The sequence below is a fragment of the Arvicanthis niloticus genome, chromosome 6 (assembly GCF_011762505.2).
Source record: "Arvicanthis niloticus isolate mArvNil1 chromosome 6, mArvNil1.pat.X, whole genome shotgun sequence".
Classification (NCBI taxonomy): Eukaryota; Metazoa; Chordata; class Mammalia; order Rodentia; family Muridae; genus Arvicanthis; species Arvicanthis niloticus.
Genome location: NC_047663.1, coordinates 51,191,631 through 51,208,550, shown reverse-complemented (window position 1 = coordinate 51,208,550; position 16,920 = coordinate 51,191,631). Strand labels below are relative to the sequence as shown.

Below are 16,920 nucleotides of genomic sequence, written 5' to 3'. Positions count from 1 at the left end.
GCTAGCAGGCACCCTTCCTTGGTGTTGCTTCTGCCCAAGCCCTACTGCCTCCCCTCATCTCTTCTTCCCTGCAGGATTTCGTGTTGCTCAAAGAGCGGACTCTGGATGAGGCCCCTAAGCCTCCCAAGAAGGCCATGGACTATTCCTCATCTAGTGAGGAGGTGGAGAGCAGTGAAGATGAGGAGGAAGAAGGCGATGGGGAGCCATCAGAGGGGAGCAGAGACACTCCCGGGGGCCGGTATGAGGTGTCCATCAGAGGGGAGCAGAGACACTCCCGGGGGCCGGTATGAGGTGTCCTAGGGCAGGGCCTCCCTCATCAGGACAGGCAGAGGAGAAATTCAGGGAAGGAGGGAACAGGGTTGTGCAGAATTGGAGGGAACAGAATGGAGTTAGTAGCTCCCCCCTCTTCCACTGCTCTGTCACTGTGAGACCCTGTCAGATGCCCCTCTGTCTCTTTGTCAACCTGGCTGAGGGCCACTCATAAAGGACCTGAATCAGTGAGGGCTTTTGAGGAGGCTGAAAGCCAAGTCTCTGGCTGTCACCTGCTTCCTGTGGCATTGTATGGCAGGCAGGACCTGGAAGGCCCCACCTTCATCTTTTCCACAGCAGTGATGGTGATACAGACAGCATCAGCACCATGGTGGTTCATGATGTTGAGGAGATATCTGGGACCCAGCCCTCATATGGAGGAGGCACCATGGTGGTCCAGCGTGTGAGTGGTCTCCTTACCCTTCTTGCCTTTTCCTGGGGCATGCCCTCTGCAGCCCTACCCTGACTTAATCGATATTCTTTAGACTCCTGAAGAGGAACGAAGCCTGATGCTTGCTGATAGCAATGGCTACACAAACCTGCCGGATGTGGTCCAGCCTAGCCACTCACCTACTGAGAACAGCAAAGGTCAAAGCCCTCCAACAAAGGATGGAGGCAGTGATGTAAGTGTGCTGGAGTGGGTGGGTCAGTGACGAAAGAAAGAACCCTGGGGTTCACAGAAGAGTGGGGTGCTAAGGACACTGATAGGTGAAGCAAGGCACTGTGACCTTAATGAGACCTGAGGTCTGTCCCACTAGAAGAACGCAGCCTAGAGGCCAGGGCCACACGTGTATCTTGACTGTTCCCTCTCCCCTACAGTACCAGTCTCGTGGGCTGGTAAAGGCCCCAGGAAAGAGCTCATTCACCATGTTTGTGGATCTAGGCCTCTACCAGCCTGGAGGCAGTGGGGACACCATCCCTATCACAGGTGAGGACAGGAGGAGCCATCTGCCTTGAGGCTGGAACCCAGAGCTGTCCTGGGTAGAAGCTCTTTGAGAATGGGGCTTTACAAAGTATAGGCGTGGGGCTGGGTAGATGGCTCAGTGGATAAAAGGTTCTGCTCTTCCAGAGAACCCAAGTTTGATTCATATATTCACATAAGGCAGCTCACAACCTCCTGTAACTCCAGGTCCAGGGGATCTGATGCTGTCTTCTGGCCTCCATGGGTACCAGCACACAAAGACAAGAAAACAAAAATAAAATTCAAAAAATATTTTTAAAAGTCCAAGCACAGGCCTCTTATTTGAGGCTCAGCCCCTGCCCTAGCACAGATTACAAGGGAGGGCTAGCGGGGGTGGGGGTGGGGGTGGGGGGGGTGGGGTTGCGCAGAGTGGTTGAGGGAGCCAGGCAGAGGTGGAACTGCTGAGTGCTGGAGGCAGGCCAACACTGAGCCAGGCCCTAGCGCCCAGCTCAGGCACTCTTACCTCAGTGCACCTCTGTTCTAGAGTCTCCCCTTCAGAGGATACTGATGAGCCAAAATCAGATGGAGGGACATAGGGATAAAAGTAATCACTGAGGGGCTGCAACCCACCCTCCCTCCCTCCTCTTTGGCAGCCCTAGTGGGTGGAGAAGGTGGTCGCCTCGATCAACTGCAGTTCGACGTGAGGAAGGGCTCTGTGGTCAACGTAAATCCCACCAACACCCGAGCTCACAGTGAAACTCCTGAGATCCGCAAGTACAAGAAGCGGTTCAATTCAGAGATCCTCTGTGCAGCCCTCTGGGGTAAGCCAGGGCTGAAAAAGGTGAAGCGGTCTGGGCACAGCCTCCATGCTCCTGGTCAGGGGAGAGCCTGGATCTGCCTCTGACCTGTCCAAGGATTCCTGTTGCAGGGGTCAACCTCCTAGTGGGCACAGAGAATGGGCTGATGTTGCTGGACAGGAGCGGGCAAGGCAAAGTATACGGACTGATTGGGCGCCGCCGCTTCCAGCAAATGGACGTCCTGGAGGGACTCAACTTGCTCATCACCATCTCAGGTGTGTGTGGAGCTGGGGACAAGGGCTTAACTTGTGCTTGCTTGTCTTCATCCTGGAAGGACAACAACAGTGGTCAGACAGCATTGTGGGAAGCAGCAACAGGGTCTTTGATAAGAATGAGTGTGTGTGTGTGTGTCCGTCCATGTATGCTTGTCTGATCATCTCATAGGGAAAAGGAACAAACTGCGGGTGTATTACCTGTCCTGGCTTCGGAACAAGATTCTACACAATGACCCAGAGGTGGAAAAGAAGCAGGGGTGGACCACCGTGGGGGACATGGAGGGCTGCGGACACTATCGTGTTGGTGAGGATGCCACAGCACAGTAGCCAGGGAACAACAAGGTCTGGGCTAACTTCTAAGAGATCTTCGAGGCTGATAGTGGAAGTCACTGCGTCTCCCCCCTTTCCTGCCCTCCAGTGAAATATGAGCGAATTAAGTTCCTGGTTATTGCCCTGAAGAACTCCGTGGAGGTGTATGCCTGGGCCCCCAAACCCTACCACAAGTTCATGGCCTTCAAGGTAATCCCAGCCTCAGCCCCCAGTATGTCCCGAGGTTCTGCTCCTCCACCTGTCTTCCCTGAGCCTTCTCTCTCCACAGTCCTTTGCTGACCTCCCTCACCGCCCTCTGCTGGTGGACCTGACCGTAGAGGAGGGACAGCGGCTTAAGGTCATCTATGGCTCCAGTGCTGGCTTCCATGCTGTGGATGTTGACTCGGGGAACAGCTATGACATCTACATCCCTGTACATGTGAGCTTAGCAGGGCTGTGGGTCAAGGGAGACCAACCCATTCTGGACAATGAGACGTGAGGACCCCACACAGTCCACCGTCTTCTCCCTAGATCCAGAGCCAGATCACACCGCACGCCATCATCTTCCTCCCTAACACTGACGGCATGGAGATGCTGCTGTGCTATGAGGACGAGGGTGTCTATGTTAACACGTACGGCCGGATCATCAAGGACGTGGTGCTGCAGTGGGGGGAGATGCCCACCTCTGTGGGTACGTGAGGAAGGCCACCCCAAGAAGGCCACCCCAAGCTGCTTGTTCCCAGGTGACTAGGACTAAAACCTCCTTACAGCCCTTCCACTGTCTTCTCCCTTCAGCCTACATCTGCTCCAACCAGATAATGGGCTGGGGCGAGAAGGCCATAGAGATCCGCTCTGTGGAGACAGGCCACCTAGATGGGGTCTTCATGCACAAGCGAGCCCAGAGGCTCAAGTTCCTGTGCGAGCGCAATGATAAGGTGAGCCAGTGTGTGTCTGAAAGGAGCCCAGCCCAGGTGATGGGCTGCCTCTCCACCTTGCTGTGGTCCATTTTGCTCTGGGCAGGGGTTTGGGTGTGTGGAATGGTTCTTCTGTTTTGAGCTATCAGAGCCATACCCTCCTTCCCCATGGGCTCTGCTGCCTTTACCCCAGGGACCTGGTAACACTTTTTTGCCTTTCCTTGGGGATGGAGAGAAACAGGTGTCATTCACTTCCTCTTTCTCTCTCCCAGTGTCCACCTCTTCTCTCCTCCCTGCACCCCTCCCCTCCCCACATACACTTTAGCCCTGGTGTTGTCTTTTCTCCTTTATCCAGGTGTTTTTTGCCTCAGTCCGCTCTGGAGGAAGCAGCCAAGTTTACTTTATGACTCTGAACCGTAACTGCATTATGAACTGGTGACAAGGCCCCTGGGCTGGGCCTCCCCACATGGACCCAGCTCTCTCCCCACAGCCAGACTACCCAGGCCGCCCCTGTCCTCCCACCGCCCTCCCCACTTGGGCTTTTGCTTTTACTGGTTTGATTCACTGGAGCCTGCTGGGAACGTGACCTCATATCCCTGAAGCTTTTGTGATCACGTGACCATCCTTTCTCCCAACATTCTCAAAACTGTGCCTTTCCCCAACTTCTGGGGAATGACACAGCTTCCTTCCCCTTAGCAGGGATTGAGTGGGACTTGCTCCTCCCCTTTTCTCCACAGAAGAGGAGAGTGCTCGAGGCTTGGACCCCTTACCCCATTGCTGCTGACTGAGCAGGGCCCTGACCCCTTTATTTGCACGCCAGGGGAGCCGGCTCCCCCCTTGAATGTACCAGACTCTGGGGGGGGGTGGTATTCACTGGGCCCTGGGTTCTGGGGGAGGGGGCCGGTCACCAGCCACTCCAGGGCCAGGGACCATTTCCTCATTTTCTGAAAGCACTTTAATGATTGCCCCCCCCCAGCCCCCAGGGAATGGAGGAGGGACCCCATAGCCAAAACATTCCCCCCTTTCCTCCCCACTCCCACCTCTTCTAGCCCCTCCCTTTCCCTAGAGGGAGAGAGCTCAGAGCTCCCACCCTCCATCCTCCCTTGCTTGCATCTGTATATAGTGTGAGCAGCAAGTAGCCCTTCCCTCTCCTGTATCCTTTCTCAGTGTAGTGGCCTTGGATATCCCCTTTGTTAATAAAGACAATTCAACCAGCTTCCACCATCTTGAGATCCTACCATTCTCTCTCAATCCTGGATGCTTTCTAGGGAGAGCTTTGAGAGTTGGGATGCAGAGGGTAAAAGGAAGGCATGATGTTAAGTGTGAGATTAGAAATGGAGTGAGGTGGTTGGCGGTGCCGGGAATCCAGGTCATCCTCTGTCCTAGCCCTGTAGGACCCTTTGAGAAGATTTAGTTTTTACCAGCCCCAGCAGGGCCAGGCCAGACTTGAGGCTTTAGTGTTTCTATATCTAGGTCTTGCAAAACCTCATTGGCTGTCAACGAGATAAACATTCTTTAGGTTAGGAGCCAAGAGCAAAACTGAACCAATTGGCTTCAAGTGCCTGTCCCTGAGGAGTCAGCCCACCCGCAAGACCACACAACCCTTCCGGCAAGTTCACAGACCACATTTATTGGCAGTCTTTTTTCAAAATCTCTTCCTTGGGGGTTGGAGCCAAGGTGGGTGCTGCTGTTGTTGCAGGCCCAGGTTGGATGCACGGTGGGTAGGGGAGATCAGGAACTTGGTTGAAGTAACTTCCAAGGAAGATAAGAGTAGAACCGACACTGAAGAGCACCAAAGCTGCCCAAAAACAGACTTTGTCGAGGGCTTTCCCCATACGCACCCAGTCAGACAATTCCTGTAAGAGAGAGCTTAGCGAGGGAGATGCCTGGAAGGCGGGGCCTCTAGCACCGCTCCGCCCCAACCTCCCAACCCACCTCTCCAGTGGCTTCCTGGTCCCTTGTGCTCTCAGCCACAAAGTTCACAGCATCCACACAGCCGCGGATCTCAGGGGCTGCAGCACCCAGGTTCTGGCAGAGGGCTGCTGCTAAGGCAACACCAAGCGCTGGGTCATTAAAGAGCGTCCCCAACGGCGAGTGTATGCCTTTGACCCACCAAGAGCAGTGCTCACCAGTCCAAGTTCCATGCCGATGCCTCTGCCCCTCAAACACAAGTTCGCTCCTCGGCTTTTTCAAGATGAGCTCTTCCGCTCTGAGCAGAATGCCCACAGACGAGGCACGCCTCGCTGGTGAGGCAGTTCGGGGATCTTCTGGGGGTGGGCTCGAGCCCAGGAGACGCGGCAGTAGCTCTAATAAAATCTGCAGCCGAGGCAGAGAAAGGTTCCAAGTCCGCTTCCCACCCGTGGACAGTACTTTCTACAACCAGCACTTACCTGGCGCAGCCGAGGAGATGTGGCATGGGTCGTTGGCGTCCGCAAAGATACGTTGAGCACGATGACGCAATTCATAACAATGAGTGTGGCAACCACCATGACGAAAATAAGATACCTGATACACAGGAAGCATGAGGTCACTGCATCCCACAAACAGAAGGCACTTGGCTGTCCTCTACCTCACAAATACCACCTCCGCACAGCTGGTGGAGTTACTTCTTGCTACTCCTTGATGATGCCAGTATTGTCCCGGCCCTTTTGCATATACCATCTGGGGCGGCCATGAAAGGGATTCCCAACAGTTTGGACACCCTGCTGTGGGTCTACCACTTCCACAGCTCCACCGAGGTGAGGTTATTAGAATGGCCCACCCAAAGGCAGAATCTGGGGAGGTCTCCAGCGCTTCCTGCTATGACCCTTTCCATGTGACCACTCCACTACCCCTGCTCCTCCAGGTGGCCTTACAGCCTCCACTTCTATCTTCCCTGGAACTTGCTGTGGCCGCAGCTCACGAATATCTGGTGCAAAGGTTCAGAGAGCTTAAGTCCCAGGACCCCCGGGAATCCGACAAGCCACCCACCCAGAAAGCCACCTTAGGACTGGTGCTAAGAGAAGCCGCAGCCAGCATCATGAGCTTTGGCGCCACCTTGTTGGAGGTGCAGCTCTGGGAAGTTGAGGGATGGGAAGAAAAGGGGGAGAGGGCTAAGCCAGCAAAAGCAGGGACCTCTAGCCCATGTGCCCCAATGCAGATCTCGGCCCTGTGGCTGCAGCAGGAGGTACAGCGACTGGACAGTGGCAACGGCTGGCCAGGCCCAGCCCAGGACACTGGGGATCCTGGTAGAGCACTGGCCCGAGTAGCCCTGGCCACAGGGCAGGGGATTCGACAAGCTGGAGCAGCAGCTGGAGCGAGTGCTCAGTACCTGATCCAGGGGGCGTGGTTGTACCTGTGTGGACGAGGTTTGCAACGGTCTACCTCATCCCTGCAACAAACCCTACACCAACTGGGCCTTGGAGTCCCTGGGGATCTGGTGCGTTTGGGATAAAGGGTGTGACACGGGTCAGAGAAGGTATGATTAAGGAGATACTGAGCAATACTGTCCTCTTAACAGAGATACTCGGGAAACCTCAAGGTGTCGTCCAGCAGCAGTGAGGAGAATGGGGGAACAGATAATCCAGCACTGTCCCAGTCCAACCCTGTGTCCAAATAAAAGTCCAGAACGGGACAACACCAAGTCTCCATCTTCCATGCAGGCCCCCATCTCTGTGGGATCCACTATGAGATTACCTGCCCAGCAGCGGCACGCTCAGAGACGTCTCTGGAATTTTCTGGGCAATTAGAAACAAGAAGACAGTCTGGGCTAGCAGGACGTTGATAGAGACCGCGCATTTCTGGCCACCAGCTAGAGGAAGCAACCCGTAAGAGGCGAGCCAGGGAGCAAGCCCAGCCTGGGGTTCAGGAGTCAGGGTCACCCCTTACCCTGTGCAGGCAGGAAGTAAGCGAGCAGCACCAAGCCAGAAATGAGCACACAAGGCACAATGATGTTAATGACATAAAAAAGCGGCTTCCGGCGGATGATGAGCGTGTAGATAACGTCTGTTTCTCCGGGGCCTTCTGTCGAGCCTCCCTCATAGTGGCGAATCACGCCTGGGCAGTAGTCGATGGCCCATTCTCCATTCTCTGCAAGACACAGGGCTCAGTCAGCCTGCACACCTGCAACTCCAGACCAAGAGGGCCACTTGAGACCCGGGCTGTCAGCATGGGGGCAGAATGGGTGGAGAGGGGCATTTCTGTGGGGGTGTGGAACTAGCATATTTGAGGAGTATGACGATCCAGGCTGACTTCAAGAAACTCAGCTTCAGTTGTGTGGCTCCAGTCAAGCCCTACACTGAAAGTCCCCCTCACCCCCTTGAGCCCTATCTGAGAGAAGATTTTTGGGAAAAGGTATATATCCCTTCACCGGTAAAAGCCGCAGTGTCGATGTCAATTTTGTCGATGGTGTTGTTATTGTCATCCAATGCAAAGATGAAATTCACCTCTTCAGCATTGTAGGTCTGGGAGCTGTGAAACAGGGCCAGTCTTCACCCCAGAAGCTGGGAGCCATCTTAGTCCCACCCCGGAAGCTGGGCTCTGGCAGGGTAGTATGGCTCCCTTTTGCCCACATTCCCAGCCTATTTCCAATCCTGCTGCCTTTTTGTTTTGTTTTGGGTTGCTGATGGGCTCACCATGTTGTCCAAGGGATTCCTGGACTCAAGTAATTTTTATGCCTCAGACTCTTCCTGAGGAGTAGCCGGGACTACAGGCTAAAACTACAAGATGGCAGCAAGAAGCCTGTGCCCACCCCACTGCAAACCTAGATCCAGCTTCCCACCCCTTCATTCCAGCGCCTCACTCCACCTTCTTCACAAAAGTTCTTCCAAAGAAGACCCCACCGACTCTTCCATAGCAGGCCCTGTCCCCTGCGCTAGGCCCTTCTCAGTATCATGCTTGAAGTGATTCTTCCTACCGAAAAATGAGAGAGCAGTTCTGCCAGTCAAACGGAAAATAGGTGACCTCCACTGCGCAGGTGCTCCGGTAAATGGCTGGGGGCAGCCAGCTCACACAGCCTCCCTCATAGATAAGAACATTGCTGTCATACGCCACTCCAAACTGTCCATCAATACTGTGGAAACCAAGCTTTTTACATGTCTGAACCTCCTTCACCAACCAAAATCCCCCAAAACCAGTTCCCTTGCAGCCTGCCCTCTGGGTAATCCTCACTTGTTTTCTAGAACAATCTCTGGCAGCCATACATGGTTTGAAGGGACCCGCAGAACATTTACACCTGCAAAATCGTCCGCGTTGTAGTTGAGCCGATAGTCACACCATTCCTAAGAGGCAGGAGTGAGAGGGTATGTACTCTCCATCCCCCACCTGGTAGGAAAGAAAGGGGTTGGCTCCGAACCCTCCCACTGCTCCCCAAGTCTGACTCACAATTCCGATCCAGACACTGGTGGTCAGAGTTTCTTCTTTCTCGTTCTACAACAGAAAGAAGCCTGCTGAAGCCGGAGTTAGGGATGGAAGTGAGGGAATAGGATTAGAATTGGGGGGAGGTCTTACCAGTGAGATGAGGTTGGTTAGGGTGACCTTGAGCTTGATGGTGACAGTGTCCTCGGGTCTCCTAACTGGCCGGCATCCTGGGTCATAATTGTCGAAGAGATGGTGGTACAGGCTAAGCTCTTCATTCTTCCCCTGGCTTCTGCCTGTGATTCAAGACGGAAGGATCACTGTATATGAAGCAGCAGCCCTGAAAGGCTTCTCTGTGCTCCTCAGGCCAGTGCACCCCTCCTGTGTTTATATTTCTAGAGTCCTTCTAAACCAACAATATTGCACCTGAGGACCAAGTACGGTCTCAGTCTCCGCCCTAGTCTTAGTCCTTTCCCTACTCCCTTAATGTTGACATATGGATCCAACTGGCTCCCCTGACCCCTGTCCCTACCAAAGAGTGTCAGGAGAAGCAGGGCCCCAAGCAGAGCCCCTGCCATCCTGATGTCTGGTTCTTAGGTTATTCTGAGCTTTGACAAGCTTGAGGGAACAGGCCAAGGTGCCCATGTGAAGGGGAGGAGGGTGTTAGTTCCGGGCTAGGTTTGGGGACTGTCACCTAATCCTCTGCCCCTGCTGTGGGGGCAGGGGAGGCAGCTGCCCCATCCTGTGTCCCTCGCCCCACCCCATCCCAGCATCCTTTGCCTAGGCTTCAGCCAGCTCTGTAAGCCACAGGCCTATCACCTCAGGAGAGAAGCGGACTCTAACAACACTTGAAAGCACAAGCCATTAGACCCATCCTCAACACTGCTATCCCTGTCCAGCAGCCCTGTATGGGTGACTCTAATGGATGCACCTGAGGCAGTAGACATCCAGCACCTCCCATACTACCCCTGGCTTAGATACTTTCCTATTACCATCCCAAGACCCCACATCCAAGGCAATATATGAGAAAACTTGGAAGACTGTGGTTCCTGAGGGTTAGATCCCAGAATCATCATGGTGAGGAACATGGTGCTGGAGCAGAAGCTTAGAGCTCACATGTTCAGATGACAAGCATTCTGCAGAGAACTGGGAATAGTCTTGTGAAACCTCAAAGGCCAACCCCAATGCCACGCCTCCTCCAATAAGCCCACATTTAATCCTTCCCATACAGTTTCACCAACTAAGGACCAAGCATTCAAACATGAGCCTCAGTCCTTAGTGTATGTGTGTGTGTGGGGGGGGGGAGGAGTAGTGTTCTCATTCAAACCACCACAACCCCCATGTGCAATACATGCTATTATACCCTTACAGGGGCTAATTCACACTAATACAGTCAGAAAAAAAAGTCTCCATAAAGACCTGGCAATAAGACAGGTTGTCATACAGAATTAGTCTGCAGTGACACACTTGACCTGGCAAAGCCTGTGTTCAGTATTGGGCCCAGCACCTTCAACATGACCCCAAGATAAGCCCACCTTAATCTCCTTAGTTTGAGCAGGACACCTGCTATCCCTTCCCTTTTCTTGCTGTCACCTTATGGTGGTCATCAATGGTACTGTCTTTTCAACTGCTGTCCAAAATATACTGGTCTTGAGTGTAACCCAGGCTGTCCCTTAAGTTTTGAACTTTCTGCCTCAGCACCTGGGTGCTGGGATGACAATCATGAGCCACCAGGCCTGGCTTTTTATTGCTTCATTTGTTTTTAAGGTAGGTTTTGTAGAGCTCAGACTGGCTTTGAACTCCAGATCTTCTGGGCCCTCCAGGGGCTAGGACTGCAGGTGTGAGCTCTGGTGTGATGAGGTAATCAGAAGCTGTTGTTTTAAAAGCTAGCTAGGTGTTCCTCACCGGGTAAGAAGTGGAGGAATAAACAGTTTGATTTTGTGTTGTTGGCTTTTAAGGGAGAGGGTTTCTTGAAACATGGTCTCAGTATGTAGGCTAGTCTAGCCTAGAACTACAGAAGTGAACTTCACAGTCCTCCAGCCTCATCTGCTACATTGCTGGGATTCCAGACATGCCACCTTGCCCAGCTGGAAGCCCTTTGTATGTTACACCTTACACAGGAAGCCCTTTGTATGTTACACCTTACACATTACTCCAATCCAGGGAAATAATCCCCTCTGTCCTGAATGCATGAAAAGAGACTGTAGCAGAGGGTCATTCCCACAGGTATGTTGGTATAATGCATGAGGCTTGCTAATCACCATTATTGATCATGTACCTCTGCTATCATTTTACATTTCCCAGAACAGTTATGTTCATCATTTCCTCATGTCTTTCCCCACCTGTCAAAATCCCTCAGTCCTCTGACAGCAGCATGGCCATGTGGGCCTTGTTTGTTTCTCATACTCACTTGAAGCCTCTGTTTCTCCTGCTATCTACTAACTTCTCATTTTCCACTGCAGACTCCAGAAAGGATTTATGGGAGTGAACTCACCACTGTGCACACCTGCTGAGTGTTGCTTACTCCAGTCTCTGAGTTAGGGCCTGGGCTAAGTGCAGACATTTGTCCAAACATAGTGGGCACTTACAACCCAGATACTGTGAGTATACAGCTTAAGGAGAGTCGCTTATGCTCTGTGGTGGTGGTGACAGCAAGCACCTTTAATCCCAGCACTCAGGAGGTAAAGGCAGGAAGATCTCTGTGAGACTGAGGCCAGCCTAGTCTACAGAACCAAGTCCAGAACAGCCAAGGCTCCAAAGAAAAACCCTGACTCGAAAAAACCAAAGTGGAACAAAAAGAAAAAGAAAGATTCACTTGATCCACTGGTGAGCTCACCAAACCTCACAGGATAGTTCCAACCCCATGGTCACAAGGACAACCTTAGTAAAACTCAAATTAAGCCAGGAGGTAGTGGCACACGCCTTTAATCCCAGCACTTGGGAGGCAGAGGCAGGCAGATTTCTGAGTTCGAGGCCAGCCTGGTCTACAGAATGAGTTCCAGGATAGCCAGGGCTACACAGAGAAACCCTGTCTCGAAAAACCAAAAAAAAAAAAAAAACAAAAAAAACAAAACAAAACAAAACAAAACAAAACAAAAAAACAAAAAAAACTCAAACTAAAAAGGCACAAATGGGAACCAGTGTATATGTGTAAGTTGTGGGGTCAGGGTAAAGGTGCTGCCTGCCAAACCTGATGACCTGAGTGTGATTCCCTGGACCCACATGAAGAAAGGAGAGAGCGAACCAGCTCCTACAAGCTGTCCTCTGACTGTCACCTTCGTGTACAGACATGCATTCCTGACCAAGTCTCTTCCTGAGCAGGAGCGGAGCAGGAAGGGTGACAGGGAAAACCAAAGGTCTCTCCAATTCTCCTAACCAGCTATAGGTGTCAGGAACATGCCTGTGAGCCAGTCTCAGTTTTGTATTTGTATATTGAAAATTCCAGTTTCTCTGGAAGCTAACTTCCAAGCTGGCTGCAAAGATCTCAGCTCAACAGGAAGCCACTCCCTTCTCCAACTCCTTTTGGCTAGCTACTCTGAACAGCTGCAGCTACCCCTGCCAGCGCCGAGGGCTGCTGCTTCTGATCACCCTGGACCTTCTCAAGGTACCATCCCCAGCTAGTCACAGGAAAGGTCCCTGTGCTTAGCACAAACAGCAGTCTCTCTCTGGTAGCAGGCGAAGTGGGTTAGCAGAGCCAGGTCAGGGAGTATCCAGTAGACACTAACCATCAGTGTTCTCCTGCTGGCTGGCCGTGTCCAAGGTATTTAGTAGAGTCTGGCATGATGCAGATACTTGACAAATAGACTAAATGAACTGCAGCGTCTTTTTACTGAGAACTAGTCTCTCCAACCACATGTCTAGAGATATGATTGATTATCTGAAGGAGAATAACACCCACAGGCTTAAAGATTTGCATACTTAGTTTCCAGTTGGTGACTTATTAGGAAGAAGGTGTGGCCTTGCTGGAGGAGGTGTGGCCATCACTGTGGGCTTTGAGGTTTCAAAAGCTCTCCCTCCTTCACTCCCTCCCTCCCCCCCTCCTCCCTTTTGCTAGTGGATCAGGATGTAAAGCTCTCAGCCATTGCTCCAGTGCCAGACCTGTCTGCTTCTCACCATGATGATCACAGAGCTAGGCAGTGGTGATGTACACCTTTAATCCCAGCACACAGGAGGCAGAGGCAGGAGGATCTCTGTGAGTTTGAGGCCAGCCTGGTCTACAAAGCAAGTTCCAAGACAGTTAGAGCTATACACAGAAAGAAATCCTGTCTTGAAAAACAAACAAACAAACAAAACAATAAAAATAGACAAGAGCCAAGCGAGGCTGAAGCCCACCTTTGATCCAGCATTGAGAAAGGAGGGGATTCAAAAGCCTTTGTAGCCTGGGCTACAAAGCAATACTTAATCTCCAAAAGGAGAAGAGAGGGCAAGAGAGGAGCACTCAGCAGTCCCTTTAGGGATCTGGGTGCAAGCAAAGGGCACAAGGGTTTTCCACTTTCTAGAACTCCTAATTCCAGGAGCTCCAGCGCCCTCTTCTGGCCTCTCAGAGCCAGGCATGCTCATGATGCACACACACACACACACACACACACACACACACACACACACAGGTCAAACACAACAAAAAGTTTAAAAGGAAAAATGGTCCCCAGGAAAGTCTGGTCACCTTGGGTGAAGGATATCTCAAAAACAATTTCTCACCTCAGGTTAGAGGCCAAACACAAGATGATGTATCTTGAAGGGAAGCCTCATGTCAGCAGAAACTGGACAACACACTCATGGGAAAGCTAGGTATCATAGCTTGCGTTCAGAGAACGAGATAGGTCTACATGTGGAACACAAAGACTCTGGTGAGCCTGAGAGGTGGGAGGGAAGGGTTCAGAGTTAGAAAAACTTCTAAGAAATTCTAGCCAGTAAGATGGGTATTTGGCATGCATTTGTAATCCCAGCACCTAAGAAATGGAGGCAGGGCCAGGCAGTGGTGGCGCACGCCTTTAATCCCAGCACTTGGGAGGCAGAGCCAGGCAGATTTCTGAGTTCGAGGCTAGCCTGGTCTACAGAGCTACAGAGTGAGTTCCAGGACAGCCAGGGCAGTAACCAACCATAGTCCCCAAAGCAGTTTGCAGTGGGACTCAGATAACAAAGGGCAAATGATGCTAGCAGATGGAGTTCTGGCCTCAATGTGTTTTAATATGCTCACTGTCAATACTGAGTACTTAGGCCACGCATTTGGAAGCAGATGACGCCAGCTGTAGTGGTGTGGGTCTTTAGCATTAGGGTGTCTCTGAGTTCTGCAGCCTGCTCTACCTAGCAAGTTCCAGCTCAGCCTGAACTATGTAGTGAGACCCTGTCTTAAAACAACACCACCACAAAAAGAAAAAGACAAACAACAAAAAATAGTGAACTAGACAGCCACTTTGGAAAGCTGGCAGCCTCCTACAGTGTTTTTTATTTATTTATAATTTATTTAACTTCTTTTTAAAATTAATATTTATTACATCCCAAACTCTACCCCTTTTCTGGTTCCCCCCCCACACACACACACACAGAGTCTCTCCCTCCATCCCCCTCTCCTTCTCCTATGAGAGGGTGCCCCTTCCTCCCAGGTATCCTCCCCCACTCTGGAATTCTCCCACTGATGCCAGACAAGGTACCCTGTTGGGGAATGGATACCACAGTCAGGCTACAACTTTAGGGAGAACCTCCACTCCAATTGTTCAGGGACCCACATGGAGACTGAGCTGCACATCTGCTACATACGTGCTGAGGGCCTTGTCCCAGCTTGTGTATGCTCTTTGGCTGGGGGTCAGTCTCTGAGAGCTCCCAGGGGTCCTGGTTAATTAACCCTGTTGGTCTTCCTATAGGTTGCCATCCCCTTCAGGCCCTTCAATCCTTCTCCCAACTCTTCCATAAGAGTTCCCAGCCTCCATCAATGTTTGGCTGTGTGTATCTGCATCTGTTTCAGTCAGCTGCTGGGTAGAGCCTCTCAGAGGAGTTATGCTAGGCTCCTGTCTGCAAGCCTAACAGAGTATCATTAATAATGTCACCGATTCCCCACAAGGCCCTTCACAATCATCTGTGACTCCATGGAATCCTATGCCCCCTTCTGGCCTCTGCAGGCACTGCATGCACATAGTGCACAGATAGTCAAGCAAACACGAAGACATAAAGAAATCAAAGAAGAGGAGGAAGACAAGGAGGAGGAAGAATTATTACAGTAGAGTCTACATAAATTAAGTGATCGATACCTATGTCAATGAGTTATCTTAATATTATAAAGATGACCATTCCCCCTAAGGTAATCTATAAATACTTCTAAAAAAAAACTTGATACTCATTTAAAAATATACATACCAGCATAAAGGTCCATGAACAGCTTTGTCAGTTTTGAAAGGGACCATAGGAGGGACTCAGCCTACCCAATGTTAGAACATCTCACAAAAACCACAGCAACACTGTACCAGCAGGAGTGCTAGTTCCTGGGTCCTGGGAGAACAAGAAGGGGGACTCTCTGGACATCAGTGGGAGAAGCCATTATCAACACAGTGAACAATGGCATGTACAGTGAGAAAAGCAAGCAAGCTTCTCCCACACCTCATACCAGAGAAAAAGCAAACCCAGGTGAATTCAAGTGTAGCAACAACAACAACAACAAAGAAAAGAAAACTAAAACTAACTGAAGAGACTGTAGGAGTCTTCTATGGTTTGGGAGTGGGAATTTTTTTAAAACAATATATCAAAACCACTTCTATAATAAGAAACATGGATAGGGCGGTGGTGTCACGCATCTTTAAGCTCAGGAGGCAAAGGCAGAGGCAATTGGTCTACAGAGGGAGTTCTAGGACAGCCAGGGTTACAACAAGAAACTCTGTCTCAAAAAAAAATTGGGGGGGCTGGAGAGAAAGCTCAGTAGTTAAGAGCACTGGCTCTTAACTGGCTTCCAGAGGACTTGGACCTGGGTTCAACACCCACATGGCAGCTCACAACTAACTGTAACTCCAATATCTGACACCTTCACAAAGACACACAAAACAACAACCAAAAAATGATGCACATAAAAAAAAAATTTAAGCCTTATGCTGAGGTTGGAGAGATGGCTCAGCAGTTGAGAGCACTGGATGCTCTTCCAGAGGTCCTGAGTTCAATTCCCAGCAACCACATGGTGGCTCACAACCATCTGTAATGGGATCTGCTGCTCTATTCTGGCATGTATGTGTACATTCAGAAAGAGCACTCACATACATCAAATAAATAAATCTTAAAAAAAAAAGAAGAAGAAGAAATGTGGGGTTTGGGATAGGGGAGGAAATGACTCAGCCAATAAGAATAAGCCTAAGAAGCCCAGGTCAAGCTCAACAATCCATGGAAAGATTGAAGACTCCACAAAATTGCTCTGGGACACATACATAACTTCACTCACAACACACACACACACACACACACACTTACTTCAAATAGTATCATTAAAGCCAATGAGATAGATCACTCCTGCTGATTTAATGGGTTCTGAGGAATAGAACAAGGCATATACAAATAGTGAGCTTTAAAATAGAGAATCACACCTGAGCTACTGAGAACCCAGCACTTGATCCCGAGGCTGGGCATCAACAATCAGAACAGTTCCTGAATTCCTGTCTTTCACTTGGAGGCCAAAGATGGAAGTTACTCAGTACAGGAGGTGGGATGCTTCAGTGTTCCCAATCCAGTGCTGGAAACTTGAAAGTTCTTCGAGAGCCACTAGTCCCTATTCTACTATGAAGGCTTGGAATGGTGACTCTGCTATCAACGAAGAGAGCAGCAGCAGCAGAGATGGGAATTGGGGGCAGGGAGGCCAATCTAGCACAAGGCAAGAGAATGAATGTCCTTCTGAATATCCTCTTTATCTGGACTGCTGCCTGAAGGTCCTGTTCACAATTGGAGTAGGTATTTCACTCTAGTCAAGACAATCAGGACAGTTCTTCAGGTGAGGCTCCTACTCAGGTGATTCTAATTTGTGACAAGCTGACATTGAAACCAACCATAATACCTATTATCCCACTCAGGAGACTGGGGCAGGAAAATCCATCTCTATGACCTTGAGACTA

At 50.9% G+C, this 16,920-nt stretch overlaps 3 protein-coding genes across 23 annotated transcripts in view; 2 read left to right on the top strand and 1 right to left on the bottom strand.

The window, feature by feature from the left end:
* Positions 1–4,721, top strand: part of Mink1 (misshapen like kinase 1) — a 51,455-nt gene extending 46,734 nt beyond the window's left edge. For 12 of the 16 annotated variants that reach the window (XM_076936422.1, XM_076936423.1, XM_076936427.1 and 9 more), the window contains 12 exons: positions 75–238; positions 607–712; positions 795–932; positions 1,129–1,237; positions 1,864–2,031; positions 2,139–2,282; positions 2,452–2,586; positions 2,701–2,801; positions 2,881–3,030; positions 3,123–3,282; positions 3,387–3,526; positions 3,861–4,721. In XM_076936422.1, coding sequence (XP_076792537.1) covers positions 75–238; positions 607–712; positions 795–932; positions 1,129–1,237; positions 1,864–2,031; positions 2,139–2,282; positions 2,452–2,586; positions 2,701–2,801; positions 2,881–3,030; positions 3,123–3,282; positions 3,387–3,526; positions 3,861–3,944 — 1,599 coding nt within the window. In that variant the 3' untranslated portion in view covers positions 3,945–4,721. Of the gene's footprint in view, positions 1–74; positions 239–606; positions 713–794; positions 933–1,128; positions 1,238–1,863; positions 2,032–2,138; positions 2,283–2,451; positions 2,587–2,700; positions 2,802–2,880; positions 3,031–3,122; positions 3,283–3,361; positions 3,527–3,860 lie in introns of all 16 variants that reach the window. The other 4 variants (XM_034504592.2, XM_076936428.1, XM_034504596.2 and 1 more) reach the window with 2 other exon arrangements.
* Positions 4,722–5,127: 406 nt separating this feature from the next.
* Chrne (cholinergic receptor nicotinic epsilon subunit) lies at positions 5,128–9,502 on the bottom strand. Of its 3 annotated transcripts, none has more exons than XM_076936435.1 (12): positions 9,372–9,502; positions 8,993–9,135; positions 8,867–8,911; positions 8,654–8,763; positions 8,400–8,555; positions 7,854–7,954; positions 7,373–7,573; positions 7,181–7,295; positions 5,896–6,010; positions 5,635–5,821; positions 5,441–5,550; positions 5,128–5,361 (listed from the first exon to the last, which is right to left on the bottom strand). In XM_076936435.1, exons 1-12 carry the CDS (start codon positions 9,415–9,417, stop codon positions 5,134–5,136), a joined length of 1,557 nt encoding a protein of 518 aa, XP_076792550.1. In that variant the 5' UTR covers positions 9,418–9,502; the 3' UTR covers positions 5,128–5,133. The 3 variants fall into 3 exon arrangements, with proteins under 3 accessions (XP_076792550.1, XP_034362018.1, XP_076792549.1); XM_034506127.2 differs by having other exon boundaries at positions 5,441–5,547; XM_076936434.1 differs by having other exon boundaries at positions 5,441–5,821.
* Positions 6,005–7,184, top strand: C6H17orf107 (chromosome 6 C17orf107 homolog). Of its 4 annotated transcripts, XM_034506130.2 has the most exons (4): positions 6,005–6,243; positions 6,351–6,551; positions 6,645–6,923; positions 7,005–7,184. In XM_034506130.2, the coding sequence occupies exons 1-4, from the start codon at positions 6,178–6,180 to the stop codon at positions 7,101–7,103; spliced, it is 645 nt and encodes a 214-aa protein (XP_034362021.1). In that variant the 5' UTR covers positions 6,005–6,177; the 3' UTR covers positions 7,104–7,184. The 4 variants fall into 4 exon arrangements, with proteins under 4 accessions (XP_034362021.1, XP_034362020.1, XP_076792556.1 ...); XM_034506129.2 differs by having other exon boundaries at positions 6,351–6,923; XM_076936441.1 differs by having other exon boundaries at positions 6,005–6,551.
* Positions 9,503–16,920: the final 7,418 nt, after the last annotated feature.